Source organism: Lepidochelys kempii, chromosome 13 (assembly GCF_965140265.1).
Source record: "Lepidochelys kempii isolate rLepKem1 chromosome 13, rLepKem1.hap2, whole genome shotgun sequence".
Lineage (NCBI taxonomy): Eukaryota > Metazoa > Chordata > Testudines > Cheloniidae > Lepidochelys > Lepidochelys kempii.
The window spans coordinates 18,182,098-18,209,544 of record NC_133268.1 but is presented as its reverse complement, the minus strand read 5'-3'; the positions used below and the strand labels follow the sequence as shown (position 1 = coordinate 18,209,544).

Genomic DNA, 27,447 nt, shown 5'->3' with positions numbered 1-27,447 from the left:
TTCATTTTTAAAAATTGTTTTTACTGGGAGAGTCACCAGGTGGCAGCAAAAGCTCAAAAAATAACCCGGATCAGTAGAAATGGAAGAGCTGCACTGTACTAGGTCATTCCTGCGCAGGCCACGACAGCTTTTCCCTTCAGCACGCGCTCCTGGGCTTTGTCCGGTCTACGTTAAAGTTCCCAGGCAACTGAACTCCCATTACATCCCACAGAGACTATTTTGACGGAGCTCAGAAAGGTTTCCCAGCATTCAGACTGACCCTTTGTCTCAATTTCACCTTTTTCCCTCCCAGACAAGCTATTTTAGTTTTTAACCTCTCCCTGCAATCAATCCCGCCTGGCCCTTCCTCATTTCTATTCCTTGTCCCTAAATTCCCTTGTTTGCCAGTATCTTTCTGATGCTGAGGTGCCCACAGCTGACTGCCTCTTCTACAGTCTCTCCAGTGCCACGTAGTCCCTTATAACACACTGTCTTTCCGTACGCAGCCCAAACTCACACGGTTACCATTGAGCACTATGAACTGCCCACAATCACTTGTCAGTCTGTTTGGTACTGCTGCTTTCCAAGATTCTTCTTCCCTGCTCAAAACCCAAGGGATTCTAGAGATGGATCCAAGTTTTACATCCAGATCCTGCCCTTGCAGAAAAAAGGATGACAGAAGCACAACCTGACTGGAAGCCACCACGGAAAGGCCCCTCTCCTTGCTGGTGCCTGATCCTTTCCTGAGCATCAAGGGACTAATGGTTGTCTCAGGACTCACCGGAATCAAGTCTCTTCTGGATTCCTCCTCTCTGTCCAAAGCTGAAGGCTAGCAGAGTGCGCCCCACAAGAATGAGACTTTTGTTTTTCAGTCTGATGAAGAGAGATATGCTGCTGTGGCATGAAAAGAAACTAGCCCCACATGCTCAAAACAGACCTTTCAACAGGGGAAACCCCCATACAGAAGAGGAGAAAAAAAAAAACGGGAAACATTCACCAGTGTGTTGTCTCACCAAAAAGGTGGACTGTTCAAATGAGTTATGTCCTATAATTGACACAGGACCTGTTTTGGGGGCCCATCTTGGATTTCCTGGTGAAGTTGGTCAGGAGGTTCAGGACCCATTCACGAATCTTGGTGGGCATTCAACAGCAAGAGAAACGTCTCTCTCCTCCCAGTGCTAACCTTTGGTTTCTGGCATTTAATTCCAGTTGATGTGCTACAGAAAGCAGAATACCAGCTGGATGATCTAGCTCTGCACTTTTTTACACCTGGGGCTCAAAATGTATTCCTGATATTGAGCCAGGTGAATCATAGCAGAAAAAAAAAAACAATTTAGGCTCTAATTCAGGAAATGTTTGAATAAGAGGAGGAAACTCCCATCTTTTCAGTACCAGAAGGATGTTCCAAAAAGCTACACCCTAATGATTAGACTCAAAATGCAAACTCTTCTTTTTTTAGTTGCTCTCTTATTTCATCTTGTTATTCTCTGCCAGTCAAGAGTTTCTAGTCCCTGTGAACTTCATGTACCCAACCTGGTGCACTGGCCTTTAGCATGCAGTTGCAGGGAACCACAGCCTACACATATCCCTGAAGAATCCTCTTACACTCAGAATGCAGGAGAGAACTTCTCCATTGCAGCCATTCCCAGTCTCACCTGAGTCATTCTTCACCAATCTGGTATGAGAGAGCTCACAAATCAAGTCATGTTTTTGTCATTCACTATCCACAGTGCTGGACCAGAGCATTTAATACTGTGATTTGTTCCAAATGCCATCTATTCCAAGAGGAATGGTTAAAATATTTTAAGTGATGAATTTTCAGCTGGGCCTCCCTGTTTGCAAAGCAAATTGTGAGCACAAATTCTGATAGTTACATGTCTAACCACCTGATTTGCTCCCACAACTTCCAAGTTTTGCTCTCCAATTCATTTGCCTGTATACACACACACACACACGTGAGTGCAGGGCCTCTGACTATTAGTCCTTAAATGCCTACAATCCCTTGTCATCATAATTTTCTTACCAGGTTTCGCAGCCTCTGCTCCAGGAAGGCCCAGGAATCTCACACCTCTTTCTCCTTCTCTGTTCCTCAGAAGCTGGCTGATATCTTGCCTGTATTATTATATGGTTACATCCTCAAAGCTGAATCTAGAAACCGAGTTTGGAGAAAATCGATCTATGCTAAAGGAAGCTAATCCCTCATCATTGCACCCTCTCTCCACAACAGCTATCCTTCTCTTCTTGTGTCCCTCAGCATGGGTCTGTCTCTCTCTCTCGGGGGCAGGTACAAAACTCCAGCTAGGTCTGCCTCAGCCAGACTGAAGACTAAACCAGTCGACTCTTTCATGAGTTATTTTTTGGTAGCAAAAAGTAGCAGCATCTAAGATTTCAGCAATGGGAGGTGAGCATGTACTGCAGCACCTGGAATAATTATTCAATTCCATAAAGAAATGAGGTAATGTTTTATTATAAAACCATAAACTTCATATCTGGCATAAGCACGCACAGCCTTCAGCTTTATATTATCTTCCCTCAAGCCATCATTCAAGCCTTATTACTAGTTTCCACCTGCCAAAGTCATGATTTAGCACTGAGATCACTTCGGAATGATAGTTCTCTCAAGGATAACTGCGTACTGTATCTGCTGTATGTGGCAACTTCTCCAAAGCAGAAGCCCAGCTACATAGCAGAGGCATTAGTGAAAGGGCGAAAGCACTTGCACTTCCCTGCTGCTACCCGTTCTGCATCGGTAGTTTGGATCTGATGTATTTTCCATTTCCTAAATGACCATGGAAAAAGTCTTTTAGGTTATTACTATGAGCAAGTATTCTGCTAATGGATTCTAACCATGGGGAATTTATTTTATTTGAATGGCCCATAAGGAAAAAAAAAATCTGATGCCAGCTCAATGTTTCCTATTACTATCAATATATTTTAACAGAGTTTTGGAGAAAGGTACAATTTTAAAAAGTACCAGAGTGCCTTAAAAAGAAAAGGAGTACTTGTGGCACCTTAGAGACTAACAAAGTTATTTGAGCATAAGCTTTCCTGAGCTACAGCTCACTTCATCGGATGCATGTAGTGGATCCGATGAAGTGAGCTGTAGCGCACGAAAGCTCATGCTCAAATAACTTTGTTAGTCTCTAAGGTGCCACAAGTCCTCCTTTTCTTTTTGCGGATACAGACTAACACGCTACTACTCTGAAACCTGTCAAAGTGCCTTAGACTCTTAGAGCCAGATTTTTAAAACTATTTAGGTATCTAAAGTTGTAGTTAGATGCCTACTGAGATTTTCCATGGGAAATTAGGTGCTTAGTAGAATTTTCAAAAGCATCTATTTGCATCTTTAAGGGCCAAAATATCTTAAAATCTGGCCCCGAGTGACTTAGGTGCTTTTGAAAATTTTACCCCAAATCTTTTGTCTCTAAGTAATTGATGTTCAGGTGTTTTTTTTTCCTAATAATATCAGACTGTCTTAAAACACTGGGATTTTGCCACAGCAGTGGAATCTGACCTTTAAGCAAAACAAATCTCATGGAAGTTACAATGAAAATACACTAATGTTTTGTACAACGCTCTTTCCTTCCTGTTTAGTAAGTTATAGGCAGAAAAGTGGAAGTAGACCATGCATATTTGTAACTGCCATTATTCATATGCATTTCAGCATCACAGTAGGGGCAGATCTATACCACATTTGTTATACAGAGTAACATTATACATCATAAGACAATTGTGTAATATTGCTTATTATAGTCTCACTATTGTTTAAATGTTCTTACTTCCAGAAAGCTTTGTTTCATATTTCTTAATACAAAATCACAAGCCATCTAAAACTCAAAGGAAATTAAGAGGACAGAGAAATACAAATTATTCAAAGAACATCCCGACTTACACTAAAAAGCAGGTACACTCAGAGAACACACCCTGCTGAAAGTCCTTTTTCCTTGCTCCCAATATACGAAGGAATTTCAGGTTAGCTATAAATGTATAGGTGCCCCCAGACTGATTTTAGGCCTAGCAGCTGAGTATCACCAACCCAGAATATACTCGCTCTTGATGACAGGGTAAGTCAGGTGTCTAATTCAGTTTGGAATTGTTGTTTTAATTTTTAACTTGTGTTCTCTGTTTTAGTGAGCAGCATTTGCTAGGCACTGGAATGGGCTTGGAGCCTGATCCTGCATGCCCTGGGCACCCAATAGTTCTGTACATGTTCTTCATCAGATGAAATTGTTCCTCATGATTTAACGTTCTACCCAGCCCAGTGTGTCAAAGAGTACATATTCTTTCCAGTTCCCATCCTAAGAAACATGAAATATGCCATAAAAATCCAAGTACCCAACACTAGCATCTGGATCACACTTTTTGCAGCATTTTACCAATTTGGAGGAGAAAAAGGCTCAATTTTCGATTATACCATTTTCTCCTGCCCTAACCATTTTCAATCCAATGAGCCAGCTTTCCACTTGGGCTGTTTAAAATAACAAACTGGAAAGTTACATTGGCCTGTGTCACTTTGTGCCCGCTCACACATTAATTACCTAATAAATCACACTGTGACAGCATGTGCAAGAATTCCTGATGCCATTCCAGACAGTCCATGTCAACTGACCCTAGCTCACCCGTTCCATTGAACATCATGCCCTGCTAAGACTGGCTGTGGGAAATGTAAAGCATCGGAGCCCGGTTGTTTTACTCAAGAAACAAGAAGTGATAACTTGATCATTATACTCCAGTTAGTCTCCCTAGGCTGATTATTTTGAAAACATAGTCACTGTGCTTCCCTACTGAGGCCTACAGTAGTGTAAATGGCCTTACAATTGCAAATGATCCCATTTACTTGAGAAGTCACTAGAGTCTCCACTTCCACAATCCCACTCCACTTTTAAAAAAAAAAAATCCTTTGTATTAACAATTCATTTTTCAAACAATGACTATACCGGACTATGACTATACCTGAACTTAAAGTCATGTGGGGTTTCTTTTTTTAAATAAAGAGAAGGATTTGGGGGGAGGAAATCACGAATTATTGCCCTAAGCAGATACTAAAGTGCTTTGCTGCCTTGGGGCCTATGTTCCTAAACTTAGATTCTATATCCTATGCCTGGACACACTGGGCTAACAAAGAAGTTCAATATGTCCTCTTGACTCAGAGGTGATCTAATTAGCTTCAACTTGTCCATCATCTCATTTGCACTAGGAAGATTGTACTCTACTCCTTCTATGAGTTTATCCATCTCATTCTGAGCACCTCCTAAGAACTGTAATACATTTTTCAGACCTGTGTAGGTAAGTGTGTTTTCTGTTAGCAAGCTAAAATTTCTCCTTTTTTAACTTTAATTTCATGTCTTATCACTCAACATCTAGTAAAAACTCTCCCTCTTCTGAGCATATCATTGGGAACCAGAACTCCAGTGTTCGAATCCCAGGGCTAACACCAACTTCCCTTCTACCCTAACCTTACTTAACTTGTTTGCCTTTGTCTTTCTCATCGGTAAAAGAGATATAATTATACACTTAACCAGCGTATAGGGATGTTGTGAAGATTAGTTAATGTCTATGAAGTACTGTGCAGATGTACTTAATAGTATTATGTTGTCCCCACTTAAATAGAATTGTTTTGTTCTCCATATTAAGAGCCTTCAACCTGTCCCTGTAACTGAACTCTTTCTTTTCTGTGCCTTTAAAAAGTTAATTGAGCTGCAACTTCTAGTATTATTTAAAGATTATCTGCTGTGCCACATACTTAAACAGCAAGTGTAGCTGTGTAATTTCATCCTGGAACCAATAATTTCATTCACCTAAAAATCAGCTTAGTAGTTACTAACTATCTTGCAAGCCAAATATAATGGGAGAAAATCAATTCAAACTCTCTGTTTGAAGCAGGTCATTATACAGAAAGACTAATCTGCTAAATAATTAAGGCACTGCATTTGTGGAGTGAGACAAAAGCAACATTACAGATGAATAATAATTCTGAGCTGCCGTTTCCCTCTAATCTATAATTAGACTATGTACTTCAAATATATATATTAGTCTGACTCAGGTTTAAACCAGAGCCAGTGAATGGGCTTTGTGGAAAAGCACCTGATCTGTGCCAAAGAAACCAGAAATGGAATCACCCCCTTTGGATTCAATTTCTGGTTAAGAGTCAACCCTGGCACCACTGGTTGAGCGTGAGGAAAAGACATTAGATGCAAGCAGCTTCTGGAACGAAGAAGATACACACCCTTATTAAAAATAAATTACTGCAGTAACTATTGTACAGAAGAGGATAAAAGCCTACTACTGCTAACAGAGTTACTCCTTTAGTTCAAGTGGTAAAGGCCCAGGCTTTTAATGCTGAAGGTCCCAGGTTCATTCTCCGTTGGTAACCCATGGCAGAGGTAGAAGAGAGTGGGGGTCATTACACATACTTTTTCCCTGAAAAAGTTTATGTAGTAAAGAAAACATATGGTACAGCATCATGGATGCCATTTGAAAATGCATAGGCCCTGAGGCACAGTCGCTCTGATGTTCAATGGATTAGCTGAATGTTTTCTTTTCTTTTCTATTTTTTCTTTTTTCTTTTTTAAACTACTGTATTTTTCAAAAGAATGATAAAAATCAACAAAGTGGTTGCAGTGCAAATCTCCACTGGGACATGTGTCCTCATCACTAAAAGCACAAACAATTAGAACTAATTAGCAGTGGCTGCAGAGAGATCAAGAGGGGACAGGACCTGGAGGTGCTCTCATCAGAGTAGGGTCAGGAGGCCTGACTGCAGAGAAGCACAAAGCAGTTCTCCCTGCTGGTCCTCAGGCACATGAGCGTCGAGTGCCTTTCTTGGCTGGTGCATAAATAAAGAATTTTATTCCCCATAGCTGTGAGGACAGTGCCTTCACTAGTACAACAATTCTTTTTAAAAAATGGATTAAAAACAGATATTTTCCCTGCAGCACCAGCTCAGGCATCAAAAGGAGACACAATGATGGGTGTATTACTGACAGTCATTCTGAGGGTACGCCTACATTGCCAAAAACTACCCACAGCTCTACATCTCAGAGTTCAGGTCAACTGACTTAGGCTCACGTGGCTTGCATAGATGGATTTACCTTTTGTGGGCCTGGCTCCAAACATATTTGTGTGCCCCCATGGAGGCAATGGACCATGGCATGGGGAGGCCAGGCCCCAGAGTGAGGAGCCAGCCAGGGGCAATGGTGCATGACATGGCACGGGCAGTCCCACTCCACCCAACCCAGTGCAAGGGCACTATTTACAAACTGGCAGTTGCCAGATACACAGTGGCCCACCTGACCCTCTGCTGCCAGCATGCCCGTTCCCCTCAGGGGTGGGCCCCTGCTGTGCCACACAGCTCCCCCCTGCCCAACACGAACACCCCCCCGAGTCCCTATGGTCAGAGCCCCCCCAGACCTGCTATGCCCATCCCATCCCCTCCACAAATGCACAGTGCCCTGCACAACACCACTCCTACCCACCGCCCCCCAGCTCACAACTGCCCAGCACCCCATACAGAACCCCCTAATCCCTAGTGCCCCAGCACACATCTTCTCTGCCCCCTCACAGCCCAGCACCCCCCCAGACCCCTCAGAGACCCACTCCCCCACACCTTGCCCCCCGGCTGCACTCACCTGCCCTGCTGTATCTGCCGGGCTGGGCTAGTGTAGCAATTTCACACATACTGTAGTGCAAGAAACTGCTACCTGTAGGCATTCGCTACTTCAGGCAGCAGTTTTGTACAATAGCAGTTTCTTACAATCTCGTGTATCAGCAACTGCTACCAGTAGCAGCACATTCCTACGGTGAGCAGTTTAATATACTACACCAGCAGCGCAGCCAGGGCTGGTCCCGGGGCGGGGAATTGCTCCAGCCCCTTGGGAGTGGCACGGTCAGCCAGGCCAGAGCCGGCCCCAGCTGGGCTTCCTTAGGATCCACTTGCCTGGAGGGGCCCAGCTAAGCCCCCCCAGCCCCACCCCAACTGGTGAGACTGGCCAGGCTTCTGCACCAGTCCCAAGTGGCTCAGCTCTGGGGAGACAGGCAGGGCCCCACAGGTGGTGGGAAGCAGAGACTGCCCGGAGCTGGAGGTGCACTGGGGTCCAGCCAGGGGTCGGAGAGGAGTCATTGGCAGGCTGGCAGGAAGAGAGGAGCAAGTGATTGGGGGGGGCGGGGCGCAATCCAACTGGAGCAGACCAAGGCCCTTTCTGAGCATGAGCCTGGCTCCATGGCACCATTGTAAACCCGGGCTGGTGGCTTGCACTATGGGGCTAAAGACAGCAGTGTAGACATTCCCACTCGGGCCAAAACCTGGGCTCTGAGACCCACCCTCCTCGCCAGGTTTCATAGCCCTGGCTTCAACCTGAGCAGGAACATCTACACCACTATTTTTAGTCCCATAATACATGCTCTGTGAGCAGTTGACCCAGGCTCAGTCTTGGTCTTTTTTTGAAGGTTTTTTCTGAAGTGTAAATGTACAGGCTACAGGCAATGGGCCTGAATCATCACAGACTTACACCTCGTATAGGCTTTGCACCTGAGCAAACAAGGTACAAACCCTGCTGAATCCAAATGGCTGTGCTTTACACTCCATTTGTATGGGTGTAAGTGACTAAACAAGTTGAAGGCAGTGGGGAAACAGACCCATTAGGCTTCTCTCATGCCACAATATGTATCCAAGGAGCGGATAGCCATAACCACATCCCTAAGAGAAGCTTCTGGACGTACATAAAATACATGCTCCACCCAGACAGGATGATCAAACAAATTCACAGTCACTAAATGCTGAGGGGCAATTCCTGGTCCCACTGAAGACACCGTATTGTCCTGCTTTGGATGGCAAAGCATCAAAACATTCTACTCCCAAATAATCCTTGTGTTCCACAGGTTGAGGACATTTTCAAATTTGGGTGTCTAATGTTAAACACCTAAATCTGTATTTGTACAGATCAGTGGCCTGATTTTCAGTGACAGCTGCAGGCACTCAGCACCTCTGAAAATCAGATCACTTATTCGGGTGCCTACATACAGATCCAGGTTCTTTAACATCAGGCACCCAAGCTTGAGAATGTTCTATGAGCAAAGAGCAAGCCTTTTTTCTATGACACAGAGACAGAAGAGGCAGCGCGGTCACTTACGTTTCTTAGAGAAGAGTTTCGTTCTCTGTCCAATAGGGCTCAGCTTGTATTCGTTTTCCTCACAGTTGCAGTCTTCACTTTTCCTGCTGTAATACTTGGGCATGAGATTGGAGAGCCCCTTGCTGCTGCTCGCAGCTGCCAGGTGAGCCACCCCTTTGCACTTGTGCAGCTTGAGCTTCCCGCTGGCATCTTCTATACACTGCCATTTCTGTAAGTTACATTTGGTTGTTAGAACACTGCCACCATGCCACAGACAGGATACAAAGAGACAGACAGAGCTAGTCATTAGCGAAAACTATCTTTCAATACTGTGCCCATCACTGCAGTCGCTGAGGGTCTTACCAAAAGTATAAAGCTCCATATAAGTGTATCTGCAAAAGGCTGGGTCTGTAGCAACATCTGAACAAATGCAAAAGTACAACATGTCTGCAACACAGGTTTACCAGACTCACCAAAAAGCTAAAAACAGCCCAGGATAAATCGCCACTTCGTTAAATTATCTACACTCAAAATACACTGGTTGTTGCAACCTTCTCATTTTCAACGCATATCTTCTTTATTCTGTTTTTGCATTTGATTTTGCTTGTACGCAAGCTTTTTGGGTGAGTAGAATGAAGGGAGTTGCCATATTTTCTATGCACTTTATTTAGCTTGAGGACAGTTGGCTTATTACTGTAATGTAACAAAACAATCACAGTTATAAATCAAAGATTTAGAAGTCTTTTTTAACTGGCCAGTTGCCTTCCATACGATTGTCCTTTACACCTGGAATGCACAGTCTATCAGGTCTGGCAGAGGGACTCCCTAATTTCTAGCCTGCTGCCCGTTTCCTTGTGGACTTTACACAAAATAACCCACAACAGGGAGACCAGTCCCAGAAATGAGAGAACAAATCTTGGGACCGTGGCAATGGAGGAGCGAAGTTTAGTCCCAACTTTAAAAGACTGGCAAGTTATTTCCTTTAATGCTCTCCCTTCCTACGAATCACAGCATTCTCCAGCCTGACAGAATACTACTTCATCAGTCCAGGAGGGCAACCTGTGTGTAATCATAGCCCCACCCCACACAATACAAGGGGAGAAGCAACTTATTTGAGACCTCCACCTCCCTTCCCACAGTCTATGCACCTGTGGATATGTCTACACTACAAAAAAAAAAAAATCCTGAGGCACCGAATCTCAGAGCCTAGGCCAATAGTCTTGGGCTTGTAGGGCTTAAAATATCAATGTAGATGTTCCCGCTTGGGCTACAGCCTGGATTCCAAGTTTGACGGATTCAGAGCCCAAGTAGGAACATTTACACTGCTATTTTTAGTTCCACAGCCGAAGCCCCCTGAACCCAAGTCAACTGAGATAGGACACAGACGGTTTTTCTTTGCAGTGTAGGCACACCCTGACCAAGCATGTATCTCAGTAGCTTTTTAAGGAATACTTCTCTCAGACCTCTGGCACTGGAGGAAGATCATGAAAACGTGTTCAACTGCACCTTTTAGGCTTGATCTACCTCCCACTGAAGTCAATGGAGCTGGGCTGGACAACCATAAAGTGAGAGCCATAATTTCCACCCAAGACGGATACAATCTCATGCCATCCAATCTCTATTTAAGCCCTTGTGTATTTTCAAATTGTAAAAAATTGACCTGTAGAGCCTTTTGGTACCACTGAATTAGGTATCGGGGGAGGGGGGGGGAAATACAACAAACTTGCAATAAAGCAAAAGAAAAGGGCTCATTTTTAAAACATGGAAAGGTGTCTGTTACTGTCCCAAATCTACCATCACTGGAAAACCCCCATTCATCTTGTAGTTTTTCTTGAGAAAAATTCCACTTTTTCTCTATTACAGGTTCTCTAGATCTGAGCCTCCAGGCCTCACCAGAACTTTGGGACATTTTCAAAAGGAACAACAAACAAAAAACAACCCACAAACCAGCAGCAGCTCTCAAGTGAAAGAATATTCTACAACCAACTTGCCGCTCTATGAGGAAGAATAACTCAGTTCCCACAGAGAGATGCTTCTGGAGCTTGGGAACAAAGCTTTCATTTTCCTTTGAAATTTATACCACTATTTGCACAACAGCGAAGCAGAAAACAGCAACCCAGTGCTTGTATTGCAGAGGCAGTTTAAAGAAAAGGAGTACTTGTGGCACCTTAGTTTAGAGATCTTGCACAGTCCTGGCCAACCAGAGCTTGTTTCTCCACATTCAACATATGCTTTAATTTTTTTTTTTTTTTTTTTTTTTTTTTTTTTTTTTTTAAGAGTTCAAGACTTTGTTGCATGTCTGGTGGACTGGGAGCTACGGACTCCTGAATTGTAATTATGGCCTGGACACAGACACCTTTTGTGGATTTGGACAAGTTGTGTGTGTGTCCTAGGCCCCAGTCTTACTCAGATTTACGCACCTGCTTAGCATTAAGCACATGTAGAATCCCATGGGACTCCTCAGATTTGAAAGTTAGGCATTTGCAGGGTTGGGTCCTTAGTTTCCTCCTCTGTTAAAGTGGGATAAATTTACCTTCCAGGGTGTGTGAGGAAAAAAGCTCTGAAGATTAAATCGCCAGGTAAGTATTTTTAAAATTACTTAATGTGATAAAATGTAACTACCCGAGTTTAAATTAAGAAATCTGTTTGCTTAATACCAGCTCTTATATTGGAGAAAGCTATATTTTTGAATAATTTTGATTCATCTGAACCTTGTTTTGGAAAATATACAGACCAGCTACATTTCCTGCTTAGTAGAACTCAGCTATAGAAAAATGATGTATCAGTAAAGAGAGCCTTTTTCATAGATTCAGCAATGAGGAAGTTAATATGACAAGATGGTAACTGCTGTATATAAGTGCCCCAATACAATTTATTCTCTTCTTCCTTCATCTCTCATCAAGAAAGCAAGAAATGCCCAACTTTCTCCTTCCATGTGAACTGGGAGAATTACATTAATTTGGTGCATTTAAAAATCTTCACAGAGGAGTTCTGAGCTGTTGTGAAAGTCACTGGAAGGCTTTGTTACAAAAGCATGTTTGTAATCAATAGGCCTATCTGCTGAATAAATGCACAAAGATACTGAGCAAAACTCTTTAGAAACATACATTGGACAATTGCACCAAAGAGAGAAGTTCAGAACAAACCAGAAATGCTCAGAAATAGTTTACTTCTATTTTTTCCAAAGATGTGTGTGCGTACTCAGGGGCATGCTCCCCATGGATCCTGCAATGCACCCTGAGCCTGCTTCTAAGCATTAACACCCATTTTGTCAAGGAATAATAGCAGCTGCCATCATTCCTGTCTGCTGTAGAGCACGTTCACACTGAGGGAAATGAGTACAACTTTCTGTATTTGAGTGGAGGGCGATTTAAACAATTCAAACTACCCAAAGAGCGCCAGGTGCCCTGACAATTAATTAGGCTCACAGTCACAAATGATGACCACCCAGCAACAAAATATAATGATTTACAAATAATGGGTTAATGCAGCTAGCCAATAAATCCAAGCAGCAAAACACCTCCTTTTACCACTCCCTCTTTTTTGTCTTCATGAGGAAAAATCCGGCATGTTCTTAACTCATATGACCTAACTCATGGTAACTAACATCTTAAAAACCTTACTGAAGATGGGCAGTTTGTAGTTTTAACCAACATTAGCAGGTCATTGTGAACACTAGGCTCCCCTACAGTCTATCCCAACCTGCTGTGCAGGAGCCTAAGGTTTACAATGACCTGATACTTGTTAACCCTGCAAACTGACCTGTCTTCACTAGGATTTTAAGCTCACGTTACTTACTAGGAGTTAGTTAACGTGAGGTCAGTGAGGGTGCACTCCCACAGAACACACATTCAAATAAGAGGCTTTTGCAGTGTGGCCTGAAAGCCATCAAGTTAACAACTCTTCATACTTCTCATTTCATATTGCTCTAGTAGAGGAATTCCTATTGTCCACATAGGGCAACAGTGCCAGTTAACCAGCTCCGTCGGTGCCCACTGCCACCTATTTAGCTAGGCATACTCAAGTGCTCTCAGCCCCTCCCCGACATGTACTAATCACAGCAGTCATGATTTGGAGAAACCGAGCCCACAGTTGAATGGGCAACTTCAGTGTTATGGAAAAGTGATCCTAGAATATCCCTTCACAAAGGCCCAAAGTATCTCCTACACGTAGAAATAGCTGGGCACTAAAACACAAATCTAGCAGCAGATGTATAAGGAACAGATACTTTTCCTTGACGCATGCAGACAATAATGTCTTGGATTTCTTCAGTGAAGCTATCCTCTTTTAACATGTACGTAACCCCTACTGGCAGATGCATGTTGTATTTTGTATTCATATCAAGAAGTCTTAATTTCCATCCCATTCCCTACCACCATCAAGTGGTTTTGCATTATTGTGCTTCAGAGCTTTCCTGCCACTAGAGCAATTACAGGTGTTAATTCAAAGTCATTACTTGGGGCTCCAATCAGAAATAAATAACTGTGACCTTCACAGTAGGTTTTTTCATGCAGCTTGCTTATTTCCTCAGTGAATCTCTCTTTCAATTTACAATGTTTTTATTTTGGAAAAAGGGGCTGATCACGTGAGACTCTCCCTGAAGCCCATGGATTCCAGGACTAAGCCTCAAGTCAGCATTGTGTGTCTCAGGGGTTTCTTCTTTTGCTGAAGGAAGGGATGAAATCCCAGTAGGCAGTAAAGTGAAAAGTGCAGCTCCAGCTCTGATCAGTTAGATAGCCACAAGCCTTCCGCCCTGGTTGGTTGGACTAATCAGGATAATATGGCAAAATCCTCTGGCTAGACGGGAATGAGTCACCTAGTCCACCCTCCTGTGCAGGACTGATTTAATGATTCCTAAATCATGCACAATCCGTACAGCTCTAGTTTTCACTTGAATATCTCCAATGTAAGTAATTCTACAGCCTCTACTGGCACTTTGTTCTGTTGCCCAAGTGCTACCAAGCTTCCCCTAATACTTAAAATGAATTTTTCCTGCTCTCTCTCTTCTTCTGTGCTTGCTGATTGAAAATAATTGGTTTGTCTTGTGTACAGCATCTATTTAGATACTTGTTGACAGTTATCTCTTCCCTCAGCCATCTTTTCTCTAGACTGAACACGTCCAGTTCCTTAACCTTTCCTCACAGGTCTTATTTTCCAAACCTTTTATCTCTGTTGCTCTCCTGTGCACTCCCACCAGTTTCTCTATCAGCAAAGGATGAATCGAGTTTCCTTTCCTCCAAATCATCAGTACAGAAATAATACTTCCTGCTCTTCATTCCGTTTGGCTTCTATTCCCTTACACTGGTTGACAACTTGTGAAACTCCTGACCAGTAGCCTCTGAGCTCAAATTCAGCTTCATCAAGCACTGCATATAATTCAAACCTTAAAATTACAAGATGAATGAAGGGAAACTTACAGATAGGAAGATGAAATTTAGGATGCTTCTTGGCATAACAATGAAACAGCCGTTAGCTACAGTCAGCTATATCAACACATGACCATGAATGAAAATTTAACTCTGTCTGAACTTAAATATTGTCGTTCTATAATTAATTTATTAAGACTATTAGTATTTGTACTATGGTAATGTCAAGAAGCCCCAAATGCAACTGGCTCCCATTGAACTAGGTGCTGGACAAACACAATGAAGGAGAACCCCTAAGCAAAAGACCTTACAATCTAAATAGACAAGACCAAGGGTAGGAGAGGAAACAGGCAGAGGGAGGTGAGGTGGCATGTCTCAGGTCACACAGCAGGCAAGTGATGGAGCTGAGGTTAGAACCCTCATCGCCTGACTTTCAAGCTCAACGTGCTGTCCACTGCACCACACTGCTATTTGTGTCAGGGTATTTGGGTTTTGTTGTTGCTGAATTATATTGACTTCAGCCAGTAACTTGCTCCTGTTATCTTTACTGAAAGGGATTCAAAAACACATCCCATAATTAACAGGAGGTACAAATGTTATCTAGGTTCCATGAAGCAGTTAAGCTCAACAATAAAACCCAATACAAGTAATATAATGGTTATCAACAGAGGATATATCATTATGGGCTATTTCTGGCTAAACAGAAAAGATTCATAGACTTTAAGGTCAGAAGGGACCATCATGACTGTCTAGTCTGACCTCCTGCACATTGCAGGCCATAGAACCTCACCTACCGACTCCTGTAATAGACCCCTAACCTCCAGCTGAGTTAGTGAAGTCCTCAAATCATGGTTTAAAGACTTGGAGTTACAGAGAATTCATCATTTACACTAGTTTAAACCTGCAAGTGACCCGTGCCCCATGCTGCAGAGGAAGGCGATAAACCTCCAGGGTCTCTGCCAATCTGACCCGGGGGATAATTCCTCCCAACCCCACTAATCATATACTGCAATCAGAAATAGATAAATAATCCTTGAAAACAACATTTAGGAAATCTCTGTGATTTTAATTTTCAATAAGGGACTGGAAACAATCAACAATGCCTCATTATTTTTAATGTCTGAACAAATTATTTCTGGTTTTAATCACATATTAAGGTCCAGATCCTATGAGGCATTGAGCACCATGGATCTCGGAAACTCTTCAGAGGAGATTCCGGCTGGCTTGATAGCTCACTTGGTCGCACATGCCGTACTGCTACAGATGCTAGATTCCTGAGTAACTTCCAGGATTCATCTCCGCGAGCCAGAGCATCACAAAGGCAGACAAATAGATGCCTTACTGTGTATACTCTTTCCAGCTACTGAAGGAGAGTGTTGTGCACTATGGTCCAGTTCCCAAGTCTAGCCAAGATGTGCTCTGCCCAGGGTGCAGGAACCACCGGACAGAGGGAAAAAGGGAGGTCTAAGCCACCTTTCTACTTCCCTAATCCTGGGGCCAGTCAGGGGCCAGTTCAGCCTCCAACATAATAATTATGCTGACAGGAATAAAACCCTAGGGAGTGCTCTGCCAGCCATGGATCATCTTACTACAGCATGTTCTGGTCACCTTTATGCCACCTGAGTATTTCCTTACAATAGGCAGCGGTTCTCAAGCTGTGGGTCGGGACCCCATTTTAATGGGCTACCTTAGACTTTCTGGGGCCCAGGGCTGAAGCCAAAGCCTGGGGCCAAGCTGAAGCCCAAGCCCCACTGCCCGGGTCAAAGCCCACTGACTGGGGCTGAAACCCTTGGACTCAGACTTCAGTCCCCCCTCATGGGGTCGTATAGTAATTTTTGTTGTAAGAAGGGGGTCACGGTGCAATGAAGTTTGAGAACCTCTGCAAGAGGGGAATCTAAAGCACCCACTGCATAGCACAAAACAGCCAGAGGGAGGGATGAGCAACTAGCCTTCCACATGCAGAACTGTTATGTGGGAGGGAACTGGAGATGGACTCTAAATTCTCCTGGAGAAAACGGCAGTGCAAAAGGAAGCTTTTTAACCCTACACAAAGACATTTTGAGCCATAACAAGTAGCACAACAAAGAAAGAGCAGGGGATGAAGAGGAAATACTGCCAACTCAGACATCTGTTTTTCTTAGCAAATGGCTAAACACAATTATCCCACATCACATTATTTAAAAAGGAAATGTGCTATTTTTTAAAGGCATGGACTAGATTCACTCTAGTGATCTTCTAGCTGAGTGGGTGAAACACGCTAAGCAAATGTGTGTAATTACTCAAATGGAGTCCTTTGTGCAACTGTTATGATGATACTGAGGAGTTGCTGTGATTACTCCACAGAGCAATCCTGATATCATAATTGGCTTCCACAAAAGCATATTAATGCAGGCTGGTAGATAAAAGTGGGTCAGCTTCCGCTTACCAAGTCAATATAGAACGTAAGGCCGAATTGCAAAGAAGAGAAAGAAATTGTGTGTAAGCCATTAGGTGTTAGGATAAATGTGTTTTATTTCATGCGGGAAGGAAGAGCTCATCCCCCCTTTAGATCTCCGAATATGAATTCTGAATTGTTCTTTCATCTGGGGCTACAGTTGTCCTTTGTTGGATGTAACTAATGCAACACTAGCTGCAAAAGAAAACCTGGAAGGCTGCTACACACGTTCCCATAACACTCTGTGGGTATTTGCATTCACTAGTGTCAAGTCAACCCAACCCAACCTGACCCACCCCCAAGAGAGACTTTGTATCAAGGGTTTTAACAGCACAAATGGTCTCAGTGCCCTCTTATTAACCTGATTACAGTTCAAGGAGAATTTTGTAAGGGGGAGAAATGACTTAACAGTTCAGGGTTGCAGGGACTGGCGGGAAGTGCTGTTTGTAGTGATGGTAGCTGTGTATACAAAGGAGAATTATAAGCTCTCCACTTTGCATTCAACACTCTCCTTACCTCCCCTCCATCCAGAACTCCATCCTCCTCCTCTTGTACGCCTCCTGCCTCGTCCTGATGATCTGCTTGTGCCTCTCTTCTAGCTTTTCTTTTGTCTCCTTCTCCTACTCAAGACTTCCTACCAGCTTTCCTACTATCCTCTGTGCTTGGAGCATCTCTCTTATTAACAGCCTGGTCCAAAACTCAGTGAAAGACTCCCAATGACTTCAGTGGGCTTTGGCCAAGGCCCTAATCCTGACCAAGCTATATCCTCCATCCTTTATAATAGGATCTGAAAAAATCCACCTATTCTATGAAGCACTCTGGCTACTAGGAGCTGCTTAGTATTAAATGCCCTCAACCTCTCGTTGGGAATCCACCTTATGGGACCAGGACCATGGGCGTATCTACATGAGCATTTAGTTCACAACAAGCTGGGGTGTGAATCTATCCAGCACTAGCCTGCTGTGGACTCACTGTCCATGTGGACCCTGCTGCCACACACTAACAATTCATTAGTTTGCTTTGATCTAGTCCTCTTCACTTTGATCTAGTCCCAGATCAAAGACGACTGGATCAAAGCAAACTAAATGAATGGTTAATGCACGGCAGCAGGGTCCACATGGACAGCTGGTCTGCAGCAAGCTAGTACTGGGTAGATTCACACCCCAGCTTGCTGCAAACTAATTGTTTGTGTAGAAGAGCCCTGTGTTTGTACTGTAACTACTGCACCTACACTTTAAACTTCTCAGGACTGGGATTTGTTATGCATTTGGCATATTTTACCTATCGTGTAGGGCTGTCTAGATCAACAGCCCCAAACAAATAATAATATGCCCCCTTCAAGGTTTGTCTTGCTTCATTCTGAAGTCATTTAGATGCACCCATATTTAGGGACAAATTCTGCCCATAGACAACACATTCATCTCCCATTGCACTTTCTGTCTAGACAGAGCACTAGGGCGTGTTCTCTATAGCAAGGGCTAACTGGATTGAAATTCCCTGGGGAAAGCATCCCAGGGTCTAAAAGACTTGGCTGTCAGGCAATTTTTCCTGATGTCCAACTTAATTTCTCTTTTGCTCAATATCATCCCATTACTTCCAATTACATCTTACTGAAATGCAGAAAACAATTATTTTCCTTCCATCTCCCAGTATCACACCTCTCCTCTCAATTTACCAAGAATTCTGGGTAGAGATCTGACCCCTTTTCTCACTTTTGCTTGATGTCAGAAGTATTTTACTATTCACAAAAATGTAAGTGTGTGCACATGCATATGTGTTACCGTACAGAGACTGACCACCCCCCCCCCCAAGGACCGTGACATGCAGTAATTTCAGGGAAAAAAGCCCTGCATGCAGCTATGTAACCTCTTACAAGGAGACAGTTCCAGTGTCTATCTGAACCTATGTGAAAAATCTTGACCCTTCAATCCCTACTACAAAGTTCCAAGCCACAGGGAAGAGAATAGTATAAGAAAGAAGTTGAAACAGCCCTCGCAGGATACATAGTGATGGGAACAGAACAGATAAGTTTCCCCAGAAACTTTGTAACAGAAATAGCTAACATTTCCTCTGACTTCTTCAAGAGCCTGACAACTTTAAATATCTACTGTTTGTTCCTATTCATGTGGAGTGCCAGCTCAAAAGAAATGATGGCAATAATCCGCTGCACCAAAGTTCATACCAGTGAGACTTCAGTACTTTGGACTTTGAAAAAGAGAGGAATATGACCTCTCGTGCAGTTAGACCTAAAAATAAAGCCACAGGAGGAAAAGGAAGCCTGGAAAATCAGCTCTGGGAAAGGTTCTTACTGAACGTGTCTGATCATCTGAGTCAGATCCAAACAGCTGGGAAACTGTGGGTCAATTCACAGGTGCACTGAGCATAAGATTGGTGCAGCTGGCAGTAGGGCAGGAGGTGGCTAAGGGTGGCTTTACACTACATTTTACTGTCCTTCCTGATCCTAGGACTGCCCCCTGGCACAAGTTAAAGCATCCACAGGGCTGATGTAACATGTACCAACTCATACTGGCCCCCTAGTGGCCATTACTCGGGTGAAACTTACTAAACCTGTTACTAGAAACAGTGCATCCTAGCCCTGGGAGCACCCCCTTCTGGCTTCCACACCAGGAGGAATCCTATTTAGGACAGGCTTGTGGTACCTTTGCACCACTCTGTGGGCACAAAGCAACTTTATATGGGGCTGAGGATATGCCTTCTGTTCCTAGTGGTATACTATAATCATTTGCCGAGCTTCTCCTATGTAATTTGGGTCTGGGCCGTGGACATTTTCATATTTGTATAGCAGAGCTACGTAACAGTCATAGAAACCACAGACACAATTGACCAATCAGACAGCTAAGCGTTCATTCTCACACACAGTTAACACATGCAGTCGTGGTAACTGTGTATGCAAACTATGGTTTTCATTGTATATTTGTATTAGTGACAGGGGCACATGGAACTCAGATTAGAATTTATGTTAGTATATTTAAATTCAAATAATTAGAAAAATACATACGAGATCATAGCAAAGGGACCTATGTACATTTGGAATAATTTTTCCTGTGGTGCTCAATGTGAATTCTCAACACTAATGTATCTTGAACTTCATTCCGTTTGGGGAACAGAACGTTAAAATAATCAAGGCCGTTCTTTTACAGTAGCTGGGAATCGATACATAGGCACCTGAATAAGCAATTTCCTGACTGCCAGTCAATCTCATAAATGCTGTAATACAGTTCTGAGCAAAGGCCACAAAAATGAGTCACTTGATTTATAAGCCGGCATTGAGAATGAGGTGAAGGACGTTATCACAGTTTGCAAGTGGTGTTAAACTTAGCTCTTGATCTAACTTCTTGCACTGTGTGCTAAATATGCCTCACCTGCCCAAGCTGTTCACAGGCGGTCTGATACTCGGCTCGCTGGCAGAGGTCTTTCACACGCTGATATTTGGGCAGGAAGTTTTCTTCCTGAGCATCCACCTTCTCATTCTCTCTCTTATGCAGTAATTTACTGGAGGGGAAGAAACAGTGCATTCCATTAAGACTCATTTGAAATACTACACAGGGTCTGCCGGAGTGGCTCAGACCATCCCTGTCGGTGTCCTGCGTCTCCCAGTGGCCAAAATCTAATGCTCCAGAAGCAACTGAATCCACTCCACTTCTCCCATTTGCTTTGAAAATGCACCAGGCTACTAGAGCTATCCTGCAAATGTGGGAAGGTGAGACCATGCTGCCTCCTCAAGTGGGAGATTTGATTAACCCAGTAAGAGCATACATAACTACAAGAGTTAACAGAGCTGGGTGCACGGAAGAACCCTAAAATCAGAACATCCCCACACTTTGTGGAAGGAGGAGTTTCAAAATCCAGACCCCAAACGCAGAGCAGAAGCTTGGTTCATGCCTCTCTCTAGCTAGGAGTGTTAATAAAATGATGCAGTCCTTTCAAACACCCAGCTGACCACAAAAGCCTGATTTGCAGAGGTACTGTTTCACTGCAAGGTGGGTGCAGGGAATCCATACAAGGCGACCATACCCTCCTGGGTACCATGGAGCTACACTCTGCAAGTGCTAGGTGTACATCCTTGTACGTGAACACAGAAGTTGGGGGCAGGACCGATGTGGGGGCAGGGCTAGTCGATCTGCAACTAGGAAGATCAATCATCTTACACCCTCTTTGCATGCAGGGTGTGGGATATCAGTCATGGAGCTGCTCCCACTCTGTGGCTTGCAGGGAGGGAGGAGGGCAAGGATTCATTCCTCTTCACCCCAGAACTGGCACCAAACCCCTCTATGCACAGCACACTTATGCCGGCTGTGTGCAGGGACCAGGGCTAGCACAAAGCCACCATACAGTCTCTCCTATCATAGACTCATTGGCATTAGGTGTATGACAGCAATGCCACTAACATTGCAGGGATGTGATCATAGCTATGGGCTTTCACAGGAGGCTCCAGCCATGCAGGATTCTCCTATTTAGAGCAACTTGGCTCTGTGATTAACTCTTTCCTTACCCTCTCTCCACAAGGAATGAGTCTCTCCACACCTTCATCTTTTTTTTAAAATGGAACCTATAAAAACAAAATTCTCATGAAAACCAGCCTCTCCTCCCTTCCTCCCCCAGAAACACAACCCACTTCTCCCGCAGGAACGTGTAACTGTACAAAACAGACAGATGTGTGTCATCAGTGCTAATCACGAAGGAATGTGTGACGGATTTGTTCTCATGGGAACAAAATCCACAATGGAGCCACAGACTATTGTCACGGTTTCTATACAAAAACCACTGAGGCACTGACAGATTAAGTGATTTGCCCAAGGTCACAAAGGAAGTGTGTAATTAAATTTAGATTTTCTGGATCCCAGGTCAGTGCCTTACTTGCAAAACCAACCTCCTGCCCTGACGAAAGCCCTTTCCTTACCCAAATGCTTTCCTCCACCACAAGCGCACATTTCCCCACTCCCTCTCTCCTCCTCCAGTTGCTTTTTCCTCAGACTATTGTCTGTCACAAGCACCCATGTGAATCTTCTCCCCCAGCTTTTTCAGGTGGAGGTGTTGAGGGTATGTCTCAGAAAATAATTATGTATTTCCAATATAACGATATCAACAACACAGAATCTGACTTTATATAAAGCATCAATGTATGATTACTTTTTACAGTTTAAACAATAATAAAGGCTTTGTTTAAAAGACATAGCTATAAATGATGCTACAGACACATTTAAAATCTGTAACTCATGCAAAACAGAAATATCCCCATGACCAAAGGCCAGTTCACACTCACACACATTATATTTTGCTATCAGAAAGGCAAATACTATATAGCTAATAGATTGATCTGGCCAACTAAAAAACTGAAGTCAGTTAAATAGCGCTGAACAGGTCTGTAGATTTTTCTGTGAAACGTGTCTAGTCTATATCTGTAATTCATTTGGTTTCCTCTTAAATTTATCTGCAGATGGCTGAACACAGACACACAGATACACACAGAGACACAAACTTCTTTTCTTTACCTATTAACTGGTCTGTCAGAATCCAGAAGTTTTAGAATGGATTTACCATCCATGTCAGGTGGAATGTCCAAGCCTGCAATATCTAGAATTGTAGGAGCAAGATCAATGTTCAATACAATGTGAGGATTCCTGAAAGAAATATATAAAGACCCTGCTTAGAGAATCTTTGTGGAAATTGTGAACTACCATCTTAACCCCAGCCCCTCCACAGAGGATATGGGATCTGAAAAAAAGCTTAATCTGTGACATCAGCACAGAACAAAGGGAAATATTATCCAATCAAGTCGGGGTATTGAAACGGATTAACATATACAATATTACAATATTTAAATTACCCCCAGATGCATAACCCCAAGAGAGTGTGAAGATTTAGTTCTAAAGCAAAAGCATTTCAGACTGAATATGAAAAAAGGTTTATAAGGCAAAATAAGTTAATGAGTAAAAGGAAGGGTTCAACACTATTCTGAAATGTGAAAAAGCACATAACTAATTCTTAGAGAATTAATGTGTAAGTTGTCTAAGGTGATGATTTTATTAAAAATAAAGCCTGGCAAATAGAACACATTTTGTCTATTTCAACATATATCACAAAAACAAATATCTGGGCCTATGGCACCAAAATGTTTGTTACACAGAAAGAGTGGAGAGAAGAAATATCCTGTCTCACTACCCAAAAGGAACAGCTAAAGGGTTGGTTATTATAATTAAGAGTGTGTGAGAGGGAGGGAGAGACAAAAGATAGATAAGATGGAGGCAAAAGGAAAATACAGCAGAATAACTCCAACTGTGAAATGTAATAGCAGAGTCATCCTATATACCAGCCTCTCCATTCCGCAAAGTACTGATACAGCCAGGCATCCAGTGTCACTAGGGCAGTTAAACTATTTAGTAATGTACCCCTTCATCTCACTCCAAAAGCAGATTGAAAAGAGTTACAAAGGGATCTCACTAAACTGGGAGACTGGGCAACAAACTGGCAGATGAAATTCAATGTTGATAAATGCAAAGTAAAGCATATTGTGTTCATCCTGGATTTGAGGGGTGCATGTACCCCAGAATGTGATTAAGCCAATTGCAATCATATTATGTACACTCAGCCACCATGAATTAATAAAATAGAACACCACATAGTTAATGGTTAATTTAAAAGCAGGGTTTCTGGAGGCAAGGTCAAAACCAGCTGCAGTTTCCGCTCAACAGACTGGGAGGAGGGAAGAGAAAAAGTCAACAATTGAGACTGAAAGAGGATAAGTGGACAAGAACCTTGAATTTGGGTGCCTTTGATATAAAAGTTTATTATGACTAAGATTGTTAGGAATGTTTGTTGATAAATAGTTTATTGAAAGGTAGGAAAAGTGATGACCCAGTAGGGGTCACTATGATTTTTGTGTTTTGTAATAGTTAGTTATAAAAAGGACTAGATAATATAGTGTGCTTTGGAGAAGTCCTCTGAAGCTATCCTAAGAGACACTTTTTTCGACACCTTTTCTCCCCGGCGGGTAAGCAACTGGCCATTGCAGACCTGCTGTCAATTACTCAATACCGTCCCAGAATTTAGATAAATATATGGGATGTTCTAAACCTACTGCATGCATCTGTGTGTGCTTAAATCTAATAAACTGTAGTTTTAGATAAGAGCACGCTTACTTGTTCCCATTAAGTCATTCCTGACATCCCTTGGAGTGAAACAGTTAAGATACCACTGCTGTGGGTTCTGAAAACCCTGGGTAACAACTGGAAAACAATCCCAATTGTTCATACAAGATGATGGGGTCTAAATTAGCTGTTACCACTCAAGAAAGAGATCTTTGAATAACTGTGGAAAACACCTGCTCAACGTGCAGTGGCAGTCCAAAAAGCTAATAAAGTTAGGAACTATTAGAAAACCGATAGATAAGACAAAAAATATCATAATGCCGTTATATAAATCCATGGTACGCCTACACCTTGAATACTGCATTTAGTTCTGGTTGCCCCATTTCAAAAAAATGTATCTTAGAATTGGAAAAGGTCCAGAGAAGGGCAACAAAAATGACAAGGGGGATGGAACAGCTTCCGTGTGAGGAGAGATTAAAAAGACTGGGAGTGGTCAGCTTGGAAAAGAGACTATTAAGGGGGGATGTGATCAAGGTCTAAAAATCATGACTGGAGTGGAGAAAGTGAATTGGGATGTGCTATTTACCCCTTCACATAACACAAGAACCAGGGGTCACCCAGTGAAATTAATAGGCAGCGGGTTTAAAACAAACAAAAGGAACTACTAGTTCACAAACTGCACAGTCAACCTGTGGAACTCGTTACCAGAGGATGTTGCGAAGGTCAAAACTATAACCGGGTTCAAAAAAGAATTAGGTAAGTTCATGGAGGAGAGGTCCATCAATGGCTATTAGCTAACATGGGCAGGGACACAGCCCCATGCTCTGGGTGTCCTAAGCCTCAAACTTCCAGAAGCTGGGAGTGGCCAACAGGGGATGCATCATTCGATAATCGTGCTGTTCTGATCATTTCCTCTAAAGCAGCTGGCACTGACCACGGTCGGAAGACCGTGTACTGGGCTAGATCCAGTATAGCCGTTCTTAGGTTCTTACTTTCAACCTGGTTCTGTAGGCATCACTAGAGTGCTTCTCACTAACTGAATGGTGCCACACCTCAGAAAATAAACTTTTATTTTAAATACATTTAAGACCCACTTTTGTTACAATTACAATATCATGAAAGCATGTACTGTTTGCTGCTTTCCCATCATTTCTTATTCTTATGTACACTTGGCATCACTTTAAAAAAATAAATGGAGAGACTACAAAAAAGTGGAAAAAAAGCAAAAATGCTTTTATGCAGAAAATTTATTTTTGTGACTTTGAGGACCAGGAATTGCTGTCCCCATGCTTTGCAGACAAAATACAATAAGGATAGTACCATAAAGGCAGCTACAAGGCTTGGAGTAGATTTCTAGCTTAAAATAAAGGACAGCAGAACCTTGATAATTCACACGAGTGAATGAGAGACCACTTGAGAATTACTGAATTTTGAGAGTTAGCAAAAGAAAAGACAATGACAAGAGTAAGGATGTTGCATTTGTTCATTTTCTTGATACATGTCATTTTATATTAATTACTAGTAAATATTGTGTAGGATACTTGGTGGTAGTAATGAAGGCTTAGTAATGACACCTTGCTACAGTGACTGCTATTAAACTTTGCTGATAAGGGAGGGGAGAGAATGCAATTATGTTGTAAAAAATAATATGTATTCATTAGCAAAGTGTAGATTAAAAAAGTTCTACTATATATGGAAATACAGGCTCAATGACAGCATCAATTTCCTATCTAATACAGCCTCTCTCCATGGGACTTCATTTTTCTCTTTTAGGGGGATGAACTCTGCTCTATTAAGTCTTTTCAGTGTCTGATTCCTGTGTTCCTAATAAAAATATTTTCCATCATCAAAAGGTATTCAAACAGAAAACCCAATGGGAAGAAGGTTCTGTGAAGTGTCATTCACTGGTGATTTAAAATGCATCTGTATCACCAGACTAAAAGGAAGTTCAAAAGGAAATAGCAGTATTAAGACTGAGGCAAGCCACATATCCTCCCCCCTTCCTACCTAATTATCAGAGCCAAAGGCAGCTTCAAGACATACTAACCCTACTACCTAGATAACCTATTGTGGAGCCCAGTATAACACAATAAAGGGTCCTCCCCTGGAATGGTAAGGAAAGGGCTTAATAGTAGAGAGGAAGTGGTGCCAGCTAACATCCCAATGTATGTAAGCAGCAGTGTGCTGAGGCCTGCCCTGTTTAATGTGGAAAAAGGCTGCACAATCTTAACACAGCCAACTCTCCAGTCAATGCTCCAAGTGATACAGGGCTTGGCTTCCTCTATCTATCTTATGGTTTTTACACCCCGTCCTCCAGCACTGTACTATCTAAGCACCTTACACATATAATCAACAGCAAAGTCCCTAACGCACTTCATGGAGTCTCTGGATCCTCATCTCTCATTTCATACCCACTCTTCTTCCTGTGCTTTACATTCTTCTCAAGCCTGTCTCCCCTAACTGCTCCTTTGGTCTCCTCCCCACACTCATGGCCTCACACCTCTTCCTTCATACCATCTCAAAAGCTTGGAAGAGCTTTCTATTTCCCCATTCATCCTCCCCTCCTTCGTTACAGCAGGGGAACAACTGGGAGGGGGGAAGGGAGAACCCCACCTTAGCTACTGACCGGAGCTGGAAATTTGACCCAGCCACCCCACCCTGATGGAAGGGCAGCTGGTCCAAATGCCCTCCACCTTTGCAGTCCTTCCAGCATCCCCAGAGAGAAGTGGAGCGGGGGCACCAGAATGCCCAGTCAGCAGGGGGAGGGGGGCGGAGATTGGATTTGGGCTTTTGGTGATTCCTGGGGGAGCAGAGATGTAGAAGGCGAATGGGATCTGGGGCTCCCAGAACAGCCTGGCCCCTGGTGGGGATGGTGCTCTTCAGTCTGAACAGCTCCTTGGGTAAATGCTCTGTACAGGGAGGAGAGCTCAGAGCTGGGTGCGGGGCAGTGGTGGTGGGGAGAGAAGAGCATGTGGCTGAGAGTGGAAGCAACGTGCAAGAGCTTAGGCCTGGGAGCAAAAGGGGGAACACTAGAGACTGGGCATGGGGGCAGTGGGGAAAGGGTGTGGTGGGGAAGAGCTCTGGTCCCCTTCCTTATGCAAATTGTGGTTGTGACCCTGCTCCACAGACATATCACTCCACCAGATCTCTTCTTAAAACCCATTTCTTTCACAGAGTTGTCTGCCTAGCACCTCTGAAAATCAGGCCACTGTGTTGCTATTGAAGTACTAACTTTCAAATAATCTCTAAATTATACTAGGAGCTCTTTGGGACAGGGACCACGCACAACTACTGCAGAAATAAGTAATAATTCCATGTCAAGGAATTTTGGCATGACACCTAGAATATTTAAAACTTTCTTACCTTTTTTCTCATACTATGAATTAATCAGCAAACTAAATAAAACCTTTAAGATATTTTTAAAGAGACTTGCTACTCTATTACATTCTTAA

At 43.0% G+C, this 27,447-nt stretch overlaps 1 protein-coding gene across 4 annotated transcripts in view; it reads right to left on the bottom strand.

Annotated features, from left to right (window-relative positions):
* Positions 1 to 27,447, bottom strand: part of SULF2 (sulfatase 2) — a 248,480-nt gene that overhangs the window by 30,545 nt on the left and 190,488 nt on the right. For 3 of the 4 annotated variants that reach the window (XM_073309507.1, XM_073309506.1, XM_073309505.1), the window contains 4 exons: positions 22,400 to 22,528; positions 21,400 to 21,456; positions 20,270 to 20,399; positions 9,108 to 9,315 (listed from right to left, as the gene is read on the bottom strand). In XM_073309507.1, coding sequence (XP_073165608.1) covers positions 9,108 to 9,315; positions 20,270 to 20,399; positions 21,400 to 21,456; positions 22,400 to 22,528 — 524 coding nt within the window. Of the gene's footprint in view, positions 1 to 9,107; positions 9,316 to 20,269; positions 20,400 to 21,395; positions 21,457 to 22,399; positions 22,529 to 27,447 lie in introns of those variants that run through there. The other variant, XM_073309508.1, reaches the window with a different exon arrangement.